Below are 19568 nucleotides of genomic sequence, written 5' to 3' on the forward strand. Positions count from 1 at the left end.
GAACTCTTAGCTACGTACTTGTTAGTAAAGCTCAGTATACAGTTGGCTTTTTTGGTCGCAAGGGCATATTGCTGAATCCTGTTCGGTTTGCTGGCCAACAGCAAATTGTCCTTTCCTGTAAAGCTGCTTTACAAATTGTTGGCTCCAACGTGACTGTTGTGCGGGGTGATTGTGTCGGGTGCAGGATGGTGCATTTGCTTTGGTTAAACTTCATGAGATTTCTGTCACTTGCCTGGTTTGTTGAGGCCCCTCTGAGGTGTTCACTGTTCTCTTGCATATTGACCGCTTCCCCTTCCCCACTTGCTGAGAGCAGACTCTGCATCATAAAGGTCACTAATAAAGTAGTTAACCAATTCTAGCCCCTTGAGAACACTTCTATTAACTGGTTACCAGTTAGATTTTGTATCGCTGATGACCATGCTTTGAGCTTGGCGGGCCAGCCCGTTTTCCACTCAGCTTGCAGTCCAAACATTCACTCCGTATTTCGCTGGTTTGGGTGCAAGGACGTTTCTGGCATGTTCCTGTCTAAACTCCTGCTGTGAAGTAATCTTTCAAAGCTAATGCAATATTTCATGGGTGGCCCATCAAAACGTGGCTCCTTTAGAGTGAGTTGAGTTACCGCACGCGTCGTACGCAGCATAGTTACTCCCACATTAAGAATGATGAGAACTGGGTTTCGAGACAAGTGATTGAAAGCTTTCTGTTTCATGTAAGTTTTCTTCGCTTTTGAGTGACACAACAAAAGCTCTAAGAGATCATCCTTTGTGCCCCAGTCAGTGTGGTTTGAATCGAGAGCTGTGAATTTGGCTTCCAATTGATAAAATCCTCAACTACAAACGTGTTTTCAAAGTAAGTTTGTGTGAATAAAGGTGGAAAACTGAGTACTTAAGACTCTAGCCTTGAATTCAAGAGACACTGCTCCACTGTGACTTCATGCAGTTCCTACCACGTAACTCAAATACTGATTCTTGCGTACGAAAACTCCCCTTCCATTGGTACAATTCATACTGCATACATTTGGGAACTTTGGACTTCTTTCAGTACTGAGTATGAAATTAGGTCTCCTTGGATAGCGCTAAGAAAAAAAAAATCATACTAACAATAGTAATGCTAGGCAGTTTTATGTTTTCAAGGACATGAGCGAATCTTCATGAAAACTCATGTTTTCAAGTTGTGTAAAAAAAAAAAAAAAAAAAAGACATTAAGGGGAGATTTTATTGTAAGGGAGGAAGGAGAGGAAACCAACCTAAAGCGTTTCTAAAGCATGTGATGTCATAGATACAGCTTTTAAGTACATGTCAAATACCACAAAAGTATGTGGATATGTATTTGCTACTCAATAGTTAACTCTTGTACATCAGGTCTCCTACGATAATCAAAACAAAAGACCTTTTTCTACTCCGATGCTTTTCTTCAGACTTTTGATATTTTTTCCCCAGAGATGTGGCATTCTCATGGTTATTCGCCCCTGCTTTCCAATTCTAGATGTAGCAACTCCTTTAAGTGCATGATTATATTAACTGCAACTTTTGGAAAAAGTGAATGGCTGCTAGATATTATTTAATGTAAGAGAGTGACTCTTGCTGTAGAGATTGAACATCATCTTCCCATTCATAGTATTTCTGCCTACCTGTGAACTGTTATTTCTCACACAAACTACAGGAAATATGGACTACAAAATACTGATCAAGCCATTCTGAGTTACCATCAGCAAACATGAGGAGTACTGTCAGAGGCCCTCTAAGGTTAATTGCGATGGCAAGCTCTATCAGATAGATGAAAAGTTGGCTCTTTCTCACTGAGGAGAGTTCATATTGACATGTTCCCAAACTTAAACAAATTATTATTGTTACCATCTAATCCTAGTTAAAGGACCCAATTGATTCTTCTATTGCAAAGGCTAAGTATTTAAAGCTATCGTAAGGAAAAAACATTCTGAAGAGAGTGACACTGAAGAGAGAAGGGGTTTGCTATCTTCTCATTTGAGTTAAGCAGCCATGCACTGTAACCAGTATTTGCTGTTACATGTACAAAAGCCTATGGTTCTAGAATAGTAGTTTTGCCTTCTGTTTCAACAAAAAAAAAAAAGGTCAGAAGTCAGGTCAAGCACTACTTCATTTCAGACTTGCTGGTGGATTTGAATGGTTTAAACGTGACAAGCTATGCTTCAGAGCCCAGACGGGTATGCTTAGACATGAGACAGAATTTTGTGGTGAATACTGTTAGCATGCTGTATTGCATTATGTCCAAAACAACCCATTCCCAAATGCCCAAATAAAAGTATATGATTGTGCATTGCATGATGATACCATTAGGTGTGCAACTTTGGTTCATGCAAAGTCTCATTTTATGGACACACTGCTGATAGTCCATATGTTCCTGAAGATTCTGCATAACTGAGCTTTTCAGCCGTGTTCTTTCCATAACACCAAATGGATACTATGGTCTGGCATACTGGTGGCAAAAACCAAGCCCATATCATTTTGGCCATTTAGTCCGTTTAACCAAGACATTTCACCAGCCAAAAAACTTGAACCTCTCTTTGACTTTCTATACTCCGGTAGAGGCCAGCGGCTTATCAGTTTTTCTGTCCTCAAGTCCATTATATACAGGTATCTGTTATCGAACAGTAGAGCAAATATCTCTCCGAAGCCCAGCAAGGACACATTTGAGAAGTCAGGAGGCTTGATAACCCTAGAAAACAAGACAACATTGTTAGAAACTCCATCACAACGTAGTCATGAACCTGTATTACTAAAACAAATCCCTATGTGTCTATAGAAAATAAGTGTCTAAACTCATGATTGTGAAAGCAGTTAGAACTGGATGCAAATTTTTCAAATTAAGCAACTGAACAGTTATCTGCAGTCAGGCCTGTGGTTTCAGTTCTGCCTTTGTGCATTCAGACCCTTCTGAACAACGGTTAGGGTTTGAAAGGGACCCTGCACAGCACGTGCGGGGAAAAAAAGTCTCGTTTCCAGATACACATAAAAGAGTAAATGTACTTGTCTTTTACAGTAAGCTTCCATAGGGATTTCATGCCTCGATATCTTTAAATTAAGAGGTAAAAGCTCTTCTTATTCTTTCGACCGCTCTTTTAAAAGCGGGAAATAAAACACAGAAATGCCTTCTTGTGGTAAGATAAATCATTCAAGATTGGTCCTTACCAGAATGCTGTTTTACTGCCACTTAGCATAAGTTAAGCATTTCCATCTTAGAGAGAAATAGAAGTGTTTGCTAGTTCCCTTACACCTTTAGAATATTTTTGCCTTAATAAATAAAACTTGGAACAGATATTGAAGAGAGTAAGTTTTCCACGACTGACCGAGCATTTGATCGTAGCGTTACATAAAGCACAGAACTGAGGCACAAAAACCTACGGAGATTAAAGGTCTGGTCTCAGCAGTAGGGAACCCCTTTCCCTTTTGAAAGATGGGAGGGTAAACTGAGGAGGTGAAATTGCTCAATTATTCTTACCGATAAGAAACACTTCTTTTGGAATAGATCTTCCTATGGTAGACGCTACAAATATTTGGGCCACTTCAATTAAGAGTCTGCTAACAGTTCTAAAATGCAATTTTATCTTTCATAAGTTACAATCTTTGGTGCCACCGTTTCTAACAGATACAGCCTCGTTCTTTTTATGGAAACAAAATGCCATCCTCTTTGATCCCTTACTGCAGCCTGATAGATTTCACTGTCATTCCGCAGCATTATCGAGAATGACAGATCAGTAGTGCTATAAGGAAAAAAGAGTCTTTTTAATCTTTTGTCCCATCAAAGGACCCCAGAAATGGCTGCCTGGTGCTCTGTAGAGCAGCCTCCATAGCAACATTAACTTCTAGTCAGTACGGTTTCAAATTCACAACATTCTTATACTAAATCCGAAACAAAGCACGGTAGCAGCTACTAGGAAGAAAATTAACTCTATCCCAGTTGAAACCAGGACACAACTACAGCACTGCAGTATGACTTAAGTCTATATTGAAACTCTTCAGCTTATGGAATGAAAATATTAAAGAGGACTAGCCTGTGGCCAGAAACCAAAACAGTAATCAAATGATTCATATTAACAGATGATAAATTAGAATTAAACCTGGTAATATGTGTATAGTAACATGTTTACAGAATTTTTATCAAGATTCTTTTAGCCTACATCTAAAGTAAGTTATTAAAACTAGTATGTTCTACTTCTTATTTATTTAAAGAAGACTTGAGTCTTAAACTGAAAGATTTACCTGAGAATGTCATAGCTGGCAAAGTCCCACTGGTATAATCCTAGTGCTGAACTGCACACGATGTATTTACCATCAAAGTGCAGTCTGGGCTGTAGGGAGATGCTGCGATCTTCAGAAACCGAGAGTGTTTTTAAGCACTTGCAGTTTATTTCCCTTCCAATAGGCCAAATCTACAATTAAAATACAGTTTAAGACCATAAAACATTCACATTATAAACCGTTACGCAAACAGAGCAAGCCTCACAGTCTCTCTTTAAGCACCAGGTAAACGTGTCCATGTTTTTTCAGAAATTTAGGTAGGAACATCAGTTCTGTAAGTGACTTGTCTTACAGTATTGTTGTGGTATGTGTGTTTCTAGCCTACAAAAATCCCAGTGAAAATGCGTGCGAAAAATCAACCATCCAATTGGACAGAAATGTAGCAATATTTCAGTTATTCCATAGCCACAAACTATTTACAGAACTCTTCAACCCAGAAGTCCCCAACAGTAACAGTACTTGCAGCCAGGTTAGCACATTAGGCATGCACTGAAAGCACGCACTTCTTGCATTACCATTCATGTAGAGATATTATTTAAATCAAAACATGAAGGAAAGCACTGAAAAGTTAGCTTCCAAAGAGTCGCATGTCTTGTCCACAACTCTACCAAGCGGGGAATATGGAAGAAAATAAAGTCTTATATTATTTGTAAACTTCAGCAAAGCACTCGAGCATTTTATTTCCCTGGGTACTGAAATGATACATGTATGATAGATGCTACATACCTTGATTTCATACTTATCTGCACTTAGAAGAATATAATCTCCAGGACTATGCATAAGAGATTTGACTTTGCACTTCTGCAAAACTACCTGTAATTGAAGGATGTCATGATTTATGTTGATGCTGTTAAATAGCCACATTTTCATTTGCACTTTTAACTTCATTAACAACCTGTACACTATACGCTTGTGTACAGGCAATACAAATACTTTTAGCAACTGAAGGGAAACTACGCTTTTCTTGTTCCTACTAGTGACAACTCCCTGTATTAATAAGTAAACTTACATACTTCACCTCTGGAATCACCCCTCCCACCTTCCAAGTTCTGAAATACTCAGATTGTATTTTTCTTTTGAGTTTTCTCAAATATTTTCTCAACTGACCTGAGAACACCTTTCATGCTCAGATTTTGGTTATCAAGATCATTAGTTTTTCTACATAATTTTAAAAGTATCTTTCTTTCAGAACCGTTGTTTTTATTTAGTCTTTGAATCAAACACTGATTCCTAATATTACAGCAGCTGCTTTGGAATAGCAATATCTTCGATGGTCTGAAAGGTTTAATTATAGCTGAAGTATTTTTTCTGCTGAAATGTTTTGCAAGATTAATTAAAAATCAATATTCCCACCTTAGTGACCCATTCTGTGTGTCCAGTAAGGGTATTCAGGCACGTTCCTGTTGATAAGGCCCATACTTTCACAGTGAAGTCTGCCGAGCCACTGACCAGAATATCAAGTTCATCATTGTAATCCACACTAAAAACTACAAGCAGAGAGGGTACTAAATAAGGGATACCAGTCTGTATGCAAGCGTTTTTCTGTAAGTGAGACACTAACTAGCTCATAGAGCCTCTAAAATCATATGCTACTACAGCTTTAACTGTTGATCTTGAACTGTATACGTGACTTGTTGCTCTCGATTCCTAAAATTACATTGCAAAATTACTGATTTTTGTCCAATTTAAGAGCATGCACATCAGCGGTTCCTTTATGGTTGGATTATGGCAAAGTGTAACTTAAGCTAGTTCCTATTTTAAGAGTTCTAGTAAGTCAATTCCAGCAGGATTAGTACATGTGGTACACCTCATTACTCACAGGGGAGCAGACCGACACCTGAGTTAAGGATATTTTGCAGTAGAGGACAGAGAAGTTAATTATGAGGGAAATGCAAACACAGACTCCCAGGTCCTGCTGTGGTCTTTGCTGTAAGCCCATCTCCAGTCTAGGGATATAAAGAACTGCTGTTGCCATGTGCTCCCTCCTCCCTAGGGTCTGCGTCTTGCTGGTAGACTCAAAAGTAGTGAATAACCGTGGCATTTAGTATTATTTCCATGCAACTGCAAAACACTGCATGGCTAAGTTTTGGCCTTATTCAAGGGCAGAGAGATGTAGATATGTCTGGCTGCTTCCCCCACCACCACCCCAAAAGGTGACTTGGGACAGAGCCTAAAAAAAGAAAAAGCTATCGTGCAAAAAGCTAACTTATAGTTTGTTTGATGATGATGTATGTTACGTGACTGGTGAAATTACAAATTGAAAAATCCAACGTACCTGCACCAGTATGTCCTCTAAAATGCTGTGTCTTTGCCCCAGAGCTCCATTCCCAACAGGCTACTGTGTTATCAAAAGATCCTGTTACAAGCTTTTGTTCATCAAACTTCACTGCAGCACAAGTGTGTGTCTGGATACCATATATGCACTGACCTGTGCTTACATCCCACAGTTTTGCAGACAAGTCATCTGATCCTAGAATAGAAAAGAACAGGTAACTGGAAGCAGAGGGTAAATACTTCCAATCTTTTACTGGTCTTGCATGTTTGTCTTACAGTATTTTCATGGAATCACAGAATGGTTATGGGTGGAAGGCACCTCTGGAGGTCAACTCTTCCAACCCCTCTACTCAAGCAGGGCCACCTAGAGCTGGTTGCCCAGGACCATGACCAGATGGCTTTTGAATATGTCCAAGAACGGACACTCCACAATTTCCCTGGGCAACCTGTGTTCAGTTACTCTCACAGTAAAGATGTGCTTTAGAGGGAACCTCCCGTGTTTCAGTTTGTGTCTACTGCCTCTTGTCCCATCACTGGGCACCTCTGAAAAGAGCCTGGCTCCATCTTCTTTGCACCCTCTCTTCAGGTATTTACGTACACTGATAAGATCCTTCCTGAGCCCTCTCTTCTTTAGGATAAGAAGTCCCAGCTCTCTCAGCCTGTCTTCATATGAGAGATGCTCCAGTCCCTTCATCATCTTCATGGCCCTCGCTGGACTCTCCAGTGTGCCCATGTCTCTCCTGTACTGAGAAGCCCAGAACTGGACACAGTACTCCAGGTGTGGCCTCACCAGTGCTGAGTGGAGGGGAAGGAGCACCTCCCTCAACCTACTGGCAACATTCCTCCTAAAGCAGCCCAGGATACCGTTAGCCTTCTTTGCAGCAAGGGCATGTTGGTGGCTCATGTTCAACTTGGTGTCCACCAGGACGCCTGGGTCCTTTTCTGCCAAGCTGCTTTCCAGCTGGGTGGCCCCCAGCATCTACTGGTGCCATGCAGTTGTTCCTCCCCAGGTGCAGGGCTTTGCATTTCCCTTTGTTGAACTTTTTCTCATTAAATAGTACTTTCGAGCTTTTTGAATGGGGAATAAGCTCTAATTTTAAGTCTCAGCAATACAGTAAAGCCTCTTGTTTTGATGTTAATTAAGCTACTAGATGTCTGGCCTTCCGTTTTCCTCGCACTATTTTAGCGCCTTCCACAGATTCCAGCACTGCCTCTGACCGAGAGTGGCTACTGAAACAGGCGCATGGAAGTTTTACATGATACATCACTCTCAGGTTTGCAGAGCCGCTGACTATACTGCAAGCTTTAGTTTGTTTCAGGTAGGAAGGGGGTCCACCAATTCTCAAAAGACAGATGAATACGAGGATCCATCACCTGCCAGTTTCCTTTCTCTCCTCAAAGTTTCTTTTGTATTTTAAACTCACAACAGTAAGTCCAGACTGCTGGCTTTGGAGAACAGAATAAAACCCCGGGCCCTTACACCTGTTGTTTCTCCTGGTGGTTTCAGCACAGAAGTGTGCTGCTTTTCACAAAGTGTTGAGAATGCTGCTTGCTGCGTATTTACATGCCCTGCCGAGTAGCTGTTGGTTCCTAGTAACCATCTTAATGTACCAACAAACGTGACGGTACTTAGCCAGTATTCCCAACTTATTCTATAGCACTGTCGTCTCAAGTGATTGGGAAATCCTTGCGATACGCTCTGACAGCAGTTCTGTTACTATTCTTTCATGCTTAAGGTTTCACATTTGTTCTGCCTGTAGTTTTAAGTTCAAACTGAAATTTTGCAGTCTTCAGGGAGGAAGCTAAATTATCATTACACTGTGCAAGTCAGACTAGTAGCAAGGTTAAATCTAGTTTACAGGTCTTCATATAAGCACTTGTACCACGTTAAGAACTCAAAGTGCTTACAGACTGCATCAGAGAACCGTGTCTTGTTTGAAGGAAGCAGACTTTTCCTGACACACCCTGGGAGACTGCAGTGATCATATAACCCAAACAAGGTCCCTTTAACTGGAAGGTACCCTCTAAGAGGATAACTAACATATCTGTACTTCTCAAATGGGCTTACTAATCTGAAACATGATACCTGCTTTTTTTTAACCTGGTTTTTTTAACCAACAAAAAAGTTGGTCTCCTTGTTTTCCTATTAAAGTGATTAATAAGTTTATTAGTGTGCCAGGTGTTTCAGAAATTGAAAAAAAAAAAGTCATTTTGAATCATCTTAAACTGCATTAGCACTACGACAATAATCTGTCTGGTAAAGGAAAAGCAAAATGTCATTAATCATATGGGACGTGGGGGCAGGAAAAGAAAAGAACTGTAAGACTCCAAGTTTTCTGTCCTTCCTACCTGTACACAGAAGTCCATCTTTATAGTAAAGTGCATATACTCTGGCACTGTGTCCAATTAAAGAGGATGTCTCAAAGGCTTCGTGGTCCTTCAGTTGCTTCATCCTTAAAATAGCCTTTAGGTAAACCTTCTTCCAGTGCAGAGGATCCTGAACAGAGTCATCTATTTGCCAACCCAAATTCTTACATGCAGTCTGCCACACCTCTGTACAGGCACTTATAACCTTATTCCACTGCTTAGAGACGAGGCAACATGTGAGTAAGGTCTGAGGATCAAGCCATTTTAACAGATAAAAACTAAGTTCCAATGGAAGAAGTTTGAGGAAGTCCCTCTTGAGGAGAATCTCTAGATTATTGGAGAGGTGCCTGAGCTGGACTGCTCCACTCAAGCTAATCAGGTGATCCAGAGTTTCATTTTTCTGCAAGTCCGTCAGAGAAAGAAATGTAATAGAAATGTTATCAAGCCATGCTTCAAAGTCCTTTTTCTCCATAAGGTTATGGAAAAATTTACCTGTGATACATCAAAATACTGTATTAGTTCTGTTCAGAAAACAAGGTAAGCATCACATCTTTATTACTGGTACATCAGTATTCCAAATGGCATGTTAACACACAGACTGAAGTGACCAATGCATTTTAAAATATTCATTTGGTTAGGACTAAGAACGTGCATGCACTTTAACTACCATTTGTCCCGCGTGAGGCTTAGAAGTGAATTGTATGGAGCTAGTGAACGTTAGCATTCATTACGAACGTTAACATCTCTCTTGGTTTAGGTTAAGACTTTCAAATTCTGAATCCAATAAGGTAAGGGTTAGTTTAAGTTTTAAACCTCTTATAGCAAATAAACACTATCTTACAGTTTATTCATGGATTATACTGATAAAGGGAAGAAACCAAAGCATATAAGCAGAGTGATATGCTAGTTACTGACAGAACTTATTCATACCTGTGTCCTGAACTATTTTAAACACAAAGCAGGCAACTGTAGGTTTTTTTAAAGAAGATATAGAGAGATGTCTGAAAAACTGTTTTGAAGGATATGTTAGCCATCTTGCTTTTGGGCTCGTGTAACGACTGTAGATAGTACTGGCCTAGTTTCAGTTTTGCCATGTTTGCGCTGCTTTGACCTAAACACTTGTGGGTTTTGGTTTTTTTTTTAATCCCTGGGGTTTTTTCCTATTTTTTTCATTTTATTTCCAAAGAAAAGAACTAACTGTGAAATTGAATACCACCTGCTGAGCTATGCGATCTGTATGCATTTATACTATCCTGAGGCATCGCAAGTTCCTTGGATGGAAGGAATAAGCTTGGACAAGCGATTAACAAGATAAACATCGGTCAGACAGTTAAAAAGCCATAATTATTCGTTTTCTCTAGAAGATCTAATTCCCTTCATTAGACAACTGGCTGAATTTAACTCACAGAAGCTCCCAAACCCAAAGAATTGAGGAATCTGAGTGGGAGTCAATTCTACATTTTACCTTCCTAGAGTAAGAACTTAAAGTACACCTCTTAACACAGCGTAGTAGTACAGAAAAGTACAGTCTTCACTGTGAAAGGCTGCACATGGCATGCAACTGTTGCTAAGAACACAAAAAGGTACTGGGTGTCAAACGCACAGAAACAGCTGCTCCTATCAAGTCACAAGTTCATACAGTAACTGTTACTGCTGACAGCACTTACCAGCTTTCCTCAGCACATATGGCAGAGAATATATTTGCTGTTCTAACAGGCATGTGTTCTCTTTAAAACAAACACACATTTCTAACAGGCTCCCTACGAACAAAAAATAGGTGAGCTCTAAGGCACTGTTGTATTCTAGACACGAATACTGAAATCAAGGGCTGCTGCGAGGCCCCGGAACCGGTGCTCTGAGCACGGGGGACTCTTCTGGGTGTCATCCAGCGAGGCCCCTCCGCTCCCCGCCCGCTCCCATGTACCTCCGCACGCAACAACCACGGCGAGGGCTGCAGACCTCCAGCGCCGCTGCTGCCGACGCCGCTCGCCCGAGTCCCGCGGGCCGCGGCGCTCACCTCAGGTAGCGGCCCGGCGCGGAGCGTCCTTCGGCGGGCAGCCGCCGCGGCTGGCGCGGCCCCCCGGAACCCGGCGCGGGCCGGGGCTTCCCTGCGGCCATGGCTCCCACAGCGGGACAGGCTCCCGGCGCTTCCGCGGCCCGCACGGCAGCCTGCGGGCACCCGCGGCAGAAGGCCGCGCTCGGGCGGGACTGGGCGCCTCCGGCGCGGGAGAGGAGTGGCGGGGCGAGCCTGCGCCGCGGCCCCTGCGCCGGGCGAACCGGCCGGCACCGGGGGAAGGCGCTCCCCGGGACCCGCGGCTCTCCGCGGCCAGGCGGCTTCCGGCGCACGCCCTAGACGTCATCGCTCTCGCCGCCGCGCTCCCGCTGCTTCCGTCCGGCTCGGAGTCTCGGGGCACCGCGCTCGGGGGCCGCCGCGGCCCTGCCCTGCGGCCCGCCCCGCTGCCGCTGCCCGCACAGCCCGGAGGGAGGCCGCGGCCGGGCGCGCGGCTCGTGGCGCCTGCCTGTGGAGCGGCGGCCGGGGCCGACCGCGCTGAGGGCTCCGCAGGCCGGGCATGGCTGCGGAGGAGTCCCGCTGCCTGCTGGGTTACCCCGCCTCCGACTCCTGCCCGAGGTGAGCGCGGGCGCCGCGACCCGCCGCTCTGTCGGGCTCGGGGGCAGCGCTGACTGCCCCGGAGCCCGGCCGCGGCGAGCTCCGGGCCGGGCCCAGCAGAGGCCGCCGGGCCCGGCCCAGCGTTACCGGCCCTGGTGAGGGGCCGGGGCTGGGGCCGGAAGCGGGAGGTGGGGGCGGCGTGATCCTTGTCGGGCTCTTCTGCTCAGAGTGCAGAACAAGAAGCTGTACCTGGCCGCGTTCGCCGCTGTCCTGGGACCGCTCAGCTTTGGCTTCGTGCTGGGCTATAGCTCGCCTGTTATTCCAGAGTTGAGGAAAATCGACGATCCTAAATTGAGATTGGACGGCAGTCAGGCCTCGTGGTTTGGGGTAGGTCTCTGCGTGATGCACAGCAATTTTGTGATTTCCCTTGAAAGTGTAGGTCCAAGAGGATGCTGCTTATATGATGAGGTCTGACTCCTCTTGAGAATGAACGTAAATGCAGATCCTAATAATGAAATCCAGTTTGTTTGGTTTTTTTTAAACTCAGTGATTGATTCAGTTTTTTCCTGAGTAGCAGTGCTGTTATGCTCTGAAAACTCCGTTAGCGTGTACTAATAAATGCCCCTATTATTTTTGGTGCTAAGATGTCTTCTAACCATTCTTGTGTTTCTCTGTTGAACCTGTTAAAGGACCACAGAAAAGAAACTTTTTAACAAATTAGCACAATCCATCAACAGGAGGAATACGTGCTTTTTGGATGCAGGCTGGACTTCAGTTTAGTCAAGATAACAAATTCTTCAGGGCTTTAAAACAGTTTGAAAGGCCCGTTTGTGACTGGACAGCTTTGTAGACATTAAGAAACAGTTACTGCTGCTTTTTTTTTTTTTTCCCTTCATTGAAAGATCTTTGTATGTAACATGAAAATTACTTGCAGTTCAGTTGTGGCAAGTAGTGCACAAGACTATGTTATGATTAAGAAGTGAATGTTTCTTTTGATTTTCAAAACACCTGCATACTCTTGCACATTTTTGTAGAAGCTGCTACTTCTCAAGATTTTAAAAGAAATTGCTGTCTGTTATTTATGTTTGTATTTATTTATATATATGGTTTTTTTTTCCCCACTTGTTTTTTGAAGTCAGTAGTAACATTAGGAGCTGCTGCTGGAGGAATACTAGGAGGCTACATTGTGGATAAAGTTGGGAGAAAGCTGAGTCTAATGCTGTGCTCAATACCATATGTTTTTGGATATATAGTTATTATATCTGCTCAGAATGTTTGGATGCTTTATTTTGGACGACTGTCGACAGGCTTAGCCACTGGAATTACTTCACTTGTTGCTCCAGTAAGTAAGACGTTTTTCTGGGGGGGTGTGCATATGTCGTTGCTGTTTTGTTTGTCTGTGGGGGTTTTGTTTCTTTTTCCATAGCAGTATTACAGGTGGCTTGAGTGAAGTAACTGAATAACTGTAGCCAAGGCAGTTTGCGGATTTAGAAGAAACTATTTTTTATAGAATTATATTTTGCTTGCTTTTAATCATGAAGAAAATCTAAATAAAACAAATTTTGTTTCTTCTGGTGGCACTTCTGTGCTGTGCATCCCTGATACAGTGATGTGATCTTTCAGATGATTAGTCTCTTATTTGATTGCTTCTGTGTATGTTCTACTGTAGTCTAGTAATTTTTATCTCTTCAAATTCCTCATATATAACATTAGGGGACGGTTAGTTTTGGTGGGGTTTTTTTCCTGCTTCTAACTGCTTCTAATAGTCTTAAATTTCACCAAACTTCTTGGTTTTGCAAATAAACTATGGCTGTTCACTCGTCCTGGAGTAACGCCAAATAGTGCCTTCTGATTCCATTTAACTGTTATCTTCTGAATATTAACTTTTCCCATGCCTTCAGGAATATATGTGCAATAGGGAAGTTGAGATAATTCGTTCTGTTGTTGTCGTCTGTCTTTTCTGGTATTATTTGACCTTTTGGATCTAGCTGAACAGGTAATAGTGTGAAATAAACCATCTAGAATTGAAGTTTGTTTCTTTTCTGGCAGTTCCAGCATTTCTAGCTTTTGAAGTGAGATGCAAACTAAAAATAAAAGGGTAAGAAGCACTCGTAATTAAGTGTGGGACGAATGCTCATTCTTTATCAGTCTAGATGGTTATAAAAATAAAATCTAAAAAAGATTCAGTGTGGTAGGATCTAAATTATAATCTTGTACAGCATTCTCTGTTGTTGGAAGCTTGGTTGCTTAGTCTGTTGCGGTAATTCTTTGGAGGAATTCTGTCTGCTTTACCAGTGACTGCTTTCTCGTTGTTTCGCGGAGCTGAGCTCCGCGTTCCCATATGAAAAGGCCTCAACCCACAGCCGACAGTAAAAGATCGATGTGACTGCAGTGAGGAGGGTGTCGTATGGAATACCAAGTTTTTGTAGCTCTAAATTATTCTTGAAATAAGGATTATTTATTTTCCTTCTAGAAAAAGTAAGAACTGTGACATTAGAAAGAATTGTATGTATAAATACAAGGGATTTCTTTTTTACGTATACAGCTAAACTGTAGCTGTTGACTTGGGGTCAATATATTAAAAAATAGCTGGAAAGTTTAAGTTGATCCCAAATGTTGGTTGAGGTGTGATGCTGTTCATATAGTCTGTATTAAGATGAGCTGTCAGTTTTGAACTTTGTGGAGAATGAAAAAATTTGCACTCTTTACGTCGAATTAAATACTTCAAACGTTCCATGCGAATAGTTTGGTATGTGGCCTGGGCTATGTGTTTATGCACAGACCGTTCCCAGCTCCAGACTGCTTTGGGATGATGCGTTTCTTTTTGAATACGGCTAACAAAAGAAGCTCTCACTAACGCAAGTTTATTCACCTTTGGGATACCGATACTGCATCAACGTTCTTCTGGCTTAGGTTCCTCCCTTTTTTCCAGGGTTTTTCATAATGCCGGTACACACTTCTGAGATGGCTCTTTTCTGCTTATTCCGTTGTACTGCGGCTATTTTAAAGGAAGGTAGTTACTAGGAAGTACATCCGTGGGTTTTTTTCAGAAATGAATTACTCATCAAGTCCTTGATCCAAAACTGGATAGAGGTAATTATTAGATGTTTTCTCCCTGTGTTGTAGGTGTATATTTCTGAAGTGTCTCATCCTAAAGTCCGTGGTATGCTTGGCTCTTGCGTTCAGTTGATGGTGGTGACTGGCATACTGGGAGCCTATGTTGCAGGTATTGGGGTTAGGGCTGTAGGTTACAAAAAAGAGTTAATACATGTAATGAAAGAACTACACTGAAGAATGAAAGTAAATGTTAATTTGTTTGTACAACTAATAGATGTTTATAGTCCTCTTTCTTTCCTTTTTGTTATCCAGGAATAACACTAAAATGGCGCTGGCTGGCAGTGTTGTGTTCTTTTCCACCCTGCATAATGCTATTGTTCATGTCCTTCATGCCTGAAACACCGAGATTTCTGCTGAATCAGAGCAAACGCTCAGAAGCCATAGCTGCTTTGTGCTTTCTGCGGGGACCACACGCGGACCATGCCTGGGAATGTGGGCAGATTGAAGCTAGTGTTCAGGAGGAGGTGATGAGAATCTCGTTTACTCTTAAAAAACCTCTTGTATGGAGATAACATCTGAAAGCATGTAGTGTAATTAAAAGGGTTTTACCAAAGCTTAGTTAATAACCTTTTTTACAAATGGTGGTCCAAACCTGTTCCCTCCTACAAATGATACTTAAGAAGAGAGTGAGATTCTTTGAATCTTCTTCCTCTACTTTTTGGCTGCAGCTGCTGTCGCCGTTGGCTGCCATCAGTGTATATGAGCAGTTGGGCTCATGATCTTGTTAATTAAATGATAGCTATCTAGTTTTTTGCTTTACTTAGCAATTTAGCAGGGTTGTTCAACACATCTAACACCAATTTCATATTGTTTGTGTTGTATGAATGCATTTTCTCTCGCGTCTCTAAAAGCGTCATTTAGTCCCTTGTGAGATGTGTGCTGAAATAAGCAGGTCTAACCACTGAAGTTCAGTTTCTGCAAACTGCAGATTCATTCATGTTAACTTTCTCTACTGTCAATTTCTGTCTCTAGAATCTGAGAGAAGGGGGAAAAAGCTTTTTTTTTGAGTTCTCAGATATCTTCAACTGTAAACATTTTTACTGCTAAGGCACTTAGTTTTGCAAGAGGCCGGGGTGGGAAACTCACAGTCTGAACAGATTGAAATGTTCTGAGGAGGCTCTGTGTTGGTGATGGTTTTGTTCTTTAAGCGATTACATTTTTCACCAAATTGTTGCTTCATCTTTTTAACAGGGACTGAACCTCTCTGAATTTAAGAACCCCTCAATCTACAGGCCGCTTCTTATTGGTGTGGCTCTGATGTTCTTCCAGCAAGCAACAGGCATTAATGCAGTTATGTTTTATGCAGAAACCATCTTTGAAGATGCAAACTTCAAGGTAATTGGTGCGTGTTTCCAAACTGAAAAGCGTCTATAATAGTTTCAGCTTAGTTAGTATTGTATTAAGTCTGAAACACGTAACAAACTGACTTGATAATGATCCCTGCCTGTGTCATAAGTAACAGGGTTTGGGCTTTAGTGGGCTATTTTGGTTTGGTTTCTAGATACCCTCTTGACTGCGTTACTCTGGCATACCTGAATGTTCTGGGTTTTTTTGAGGGGAAGTGTGTTGTGTTTTGCTGGTCTGAAACTTCGATACCGATAGAAATTCTTACTATAGTCATCTTCCTATATAAATCTTTTTTTTTATTAGAGTAGCAAATGTAGTGTTTCAGAAAAAGTGAAACTCTAGGGAGTAGCTGTGGCTTATTTCAAAGTTTATTAAGAGACCAGTATGTTGTCTCCTTGCACTACTGATTTCTGTGGCATAGTTGGTCTTCTTTTAGATTCAAGAAACAACTGCATTTGTAACGCTTGACAAGTGATCCTCTTATGAGCCTCAAAGAGCAAATTCTCCCTATCTCTTACTTTATTTCAGGATAGCAGAATGGCTTCTGTTGTTGTGGGTTCCATACAAGTGTGTTTCACTGCTCTGGCTGCAATTATCATAGATAAAACTGGACGAAAAGTGCTGCTTTACGTATCTGGTAAAACACGTTACTGATTTTTTTTCAGTAAGAAAATTTACTATATATAGTACCAAAAAGTGTCTTAAATGTTGGGGCAATTAAGTATTGCAATTTAGGCATTTTTTAAGTGGTCTGCTTTATATTTATAATTTGGTACAACTATAGACTTAAACTCATAAGAGGAAATTATCATGTTATACATTGTAGAACCCCTTGAAACGACATATGGCTATCTTTTTGTCTTCTTACTGGGCCAGTTTTTATTTTGAAATAGCTGTGTCGCTGAGACAGTTCTTACTACTGTGATTTTTCTGCTTAGTGAGAGTCAGCGTTACGATGCATTCTCATGCCCAAGTTGCCAACACGTGGCTATTTCAAGTAATTTATCTGTGGCTACTGCTGCTTTCATGGCGCATTGTGGTGTTTACTTATACAAAGACTATAGTTAAAAGAATTAACTTTACGAGTAAAGGTGCTAAAGAAAACTAATTCTGTTTGCTTCAGTTGTTGTGCTGCATGCTCAGTAGTAATGACTGCTGTCAAGACTCTCTTGCTTGGCTAGTGTTTAGAGTGCTCATCTAGCATCTTTCGCTCATCAAGGCCAGTGTTTATTTCCAAGAACAGTATCTTTTAAGAAACACTTCTGCGAGGGCCACCGTGTCTTATATTTCGCTGACCAACTACGTTCTGCCTCTCAGAAGAATACCCAAGTGGCAACCAGTGACAACTTGGTTATTGGTTATTTTTCAGGGGTAATCATGGCTCTCAGTACTGCGTTGTTTGGGCTTTACTTTAAAATCATCCTTCCAGATGGAAACAACTCATCGAATCCTGATGTATGGTTCACTCTAAACTCAGCATCCCCAGGAACAGAAAGCAGCATATCCTGGCTTGCAGTAGTGAGCCTAGGGCTCTTTGTTGCTGGTAAGTGGAACAGACTTCTAAGTAGCCATTACGCAAAACTCAGACTTTCTGATAAACATGACAATTTTGTTCTTTGTTTTCACATTATTGATGAATGGAAATGAAAGACCTTTTCAGTGTCTAAAGCAAAGCTGAGCTGAGCATTCACAACCCTGGTGACAGAGCTAGCAACCTAGTTAATCTAGTTCCCTGGAAAATGAATTTATACCTCCTTGTGCTAATAAGTAGTAATTGCTCAGAGTAAACTGCTCTACAGTCATGGAAAAAACAGTCTTTGTTAATGTCTGAGCCACACTAAATTCTGTGATGGTACAAAGCAGCAGCAGTTAGAAACAAGGTCAGTTTTTAAGCTTACCACTTCAGAGACTTTGTGGCAAGAAGTTCTGCTTGTTAAGAACATCCTTGTAATGAATTTGATGTAAAATGCACTAGCGTTCATCATGCTGCCCTAAAATAGCTTGTTCTCTTTCCTTCTGGTAGAGGTACTGTTTTACTAGCATCATCCAAGAATCTGTAGAGGGAAAACTGCATCCCCCTCACTTGGCTAATCTGGGCATCATTCAGTCTTTCCTCTAATATTGCATTTATTCTCTTCTGGTTTTAATTGCAGGTTTTGCCCTTGGCTGGGGTCCTGTTCCATGGCTGGTGATATCTGAAATCTTCCCACTTAAAGCGAAAGGCGTATCGAGTGGTGCTTGTGTGTTAACAAACTGGATTATGGCCTTCTTGATAACCAAAGAATTTAATGATTTTATAGTAAGCATCGTAAATTTACAATCTGAAGTTTCTTATAATAGGGAAATTTATTAAAGATGCTCCTGAGGGAGCCTTGAGCCACAGTCTTCTCTGGCAATACAGAACTGTAGTCGTACAGCAGTGAGCTGTAATAATGTGGTTTTTGTTGTTTCCTCTCCCTCAGGGTTTCTTAACGTCCTATGGCACGTTCTGGCTCTTCTCTGCCTTCTGCTGCCTCAGTGTAATTTTTACAGCCTTTTATGTTCCTGAAACAAAAGGACAGACCCTGGAACAAATTGAGACCTACTTCAGAAGACGTTAAGCCTAAGGCTTTTTATATTGGTATGAAACCTTCGTCTCATGAATTATGGTGCTATGGTTGAAAGTAACTAACTGTATCACATGGCAGACATCTGAGTTACTAAACTTGCTATCAAATGATTTTAATGAATTTTGTAAAATATGAATTCCATTTTTTTTAAAAAATACCCATGGGGATCTGCATACACTTCTGCATACTCCTGGCAGTAAATCGCCCTCGTGCGGGTCTTGGACATATTCTTTTTCTTAGATTCCTGGGTTCTTTTCACCTGGTGCAGACTGACTATAATGGCCAAGTAAGAATATTAAATATATTGGCCAGTGTAAATTAAGGTCTAATTTTGTAAATAAATAAATAAATTAAATTTCCTTGCTGCACTTTACCTGTTCCTTATGGCACATGCTACAGTGAAGCAGTGATGTAGCCTGGCTGATGTTTATTTCACAGGGCAGTACTTTACCTTTGTGTTGCTGCTACGATTTCCAGGATGCCTGACCATGGAATAAGTCTTGGTCCCGACTGCAGACGACGGCTGGGCTTTTATGGGCGTTAGGATTAAGTTGGCATTATTTTTCCTATTGCTGTCAAGTTGGCTAGGAATGCATTTAAATCAAGAAGGGCTGGAACTCTGGGGAGAATGTATTTTAGAATTCAGAAACGAGCATTGCTTTTTTGCTTTTTGAAAAGCAATTACAAGGCCTTGGTGATAGAGAGCATATACTCTTAGTCAGAAAAGGAAAAAAAACTATCATCTTGTGTATTGTTAAGTTACGGGGCAAAGATCTCCAACTGGAGCAGGTCTCTGAAAGTCTAGAAGGCGCCTGGAAACACAACCCAGTGCTGGATTATAGTTCTTGTCAAAGACGGGTAACGCTTAAGACACAAACACCAATCTCACAGGTCATGATATAGCACTTGAACGAATGACATCTCTGAAACAAAATTTCTAGAGAACTCAAATGGAAACAGCAATCCAGA

General features: G+C 41.6%; 2 protein-coding genes across 8 annotated transcripts; one reads left to right on the plus strand and one right to left on the minus strand.

The window, feature by feature from the left end:
- Positions 1 to 1197: 1197 nt before the first annotated feature.
- On the minus strand, positions 1198 to 11251 carry FBXW2 (F-box and WD repeat domain containing 2). 5 transcript variants are annotated; one of them, XM_054220871.1, is made up of 7 exons: positions 10936 to 11251; positions 8901 to 9318; positions 6553 to 6747; positions 5631 to 5764; positions 5004 to 5090; positions 4239 to 4408; positions 1198 to 2694 (listed from the first exon to the last, which is right to left on the minus strand). In XM_054220871.1, the coding sequence occupies exons 2-7, from the start codon at positions 9001 to 9003 to the stop codon at positions 2406 to 2408; spliced, it is 978 nt and encodes a 325-aa protein (XP_054076846.1). In that variant the 5' UTR covers positions 9004 to 9318; positions 10936 to 11251; the 3' UTR covers positions 1198 to 2405. The 5 variants fall into 5 exon arrangements, with proteins under 5 accessions (XP_054076846.1, XP_054076845.1, XP_054076844.1 ...); XM_054220870.1 differs by having other exon boundaries at positions 10843 to 11251; XM_054220869.1 differs by having other exon boundaries at positions 8901 to 9410; positions 10936 to 11070.
- A 105-nt stretch (positions 11252 to 11356) lies between these two features.
- Positions 11357 to 18745, plus strand: SLC2A8 (solute carrier family 2 member 8). 3 transcript variants are annotated; one of them, XM_054220872.1, is made up of 10 exons: positions 11361 to 11547; positions 11754 to 11913; positions 12662 to 12868; positions 14653 to 14752; positions 14896 to 15107; positions 15835 to 15978; positions 16519 to 16627; positions 17360 to 17533; positions 18144 to 18289; positions 18453 to 18745. In XM_054220872.1, exons 1-10 carry the CDS (start codon positions 11489 to 11491, stop codon positions 18588 to 18590), a joined length of 1449 nt encoding a protein of 482 aa, XP_054076847.1. In that variant the 5' UTR covers positions 11361 to 11488; the 3' UTR covers positions 18591 to 18745. The 3 variants fall into 3 exon arrangements, with proteins under 3 accessions (XP_054076848.1, XP_054076847.1, XP_054076849.1); XM_054220873.1 differs by lacking the exon at positions 18144 to 18289 and having other exon boundaries at positions 11357 to 11547; XM_054220874.1 differs by lacking the exon at positions 11361 to 11547 and having other exon boundaries at positions 11597 to 11913; positions 12666 to 12868.
- Positions 18746 to 19568: the final 823 nt, after the last annotated feature.

Source organism: Rissa tridactyla, chromosome 14 (genome assembly GCF_028500815.1).
Source record: "Rissa tridactyla isolate bRisTri1 chromosome 14, bRisTri1.patW.cur.20221130, whole genome shotgun sequence".
Classification (NCBI taxonomy): Eukaryota; Metazoa; Chordata; class Aves; order Charadriiformes; family Laridae; genus Rissa; species Rissa tridactyla.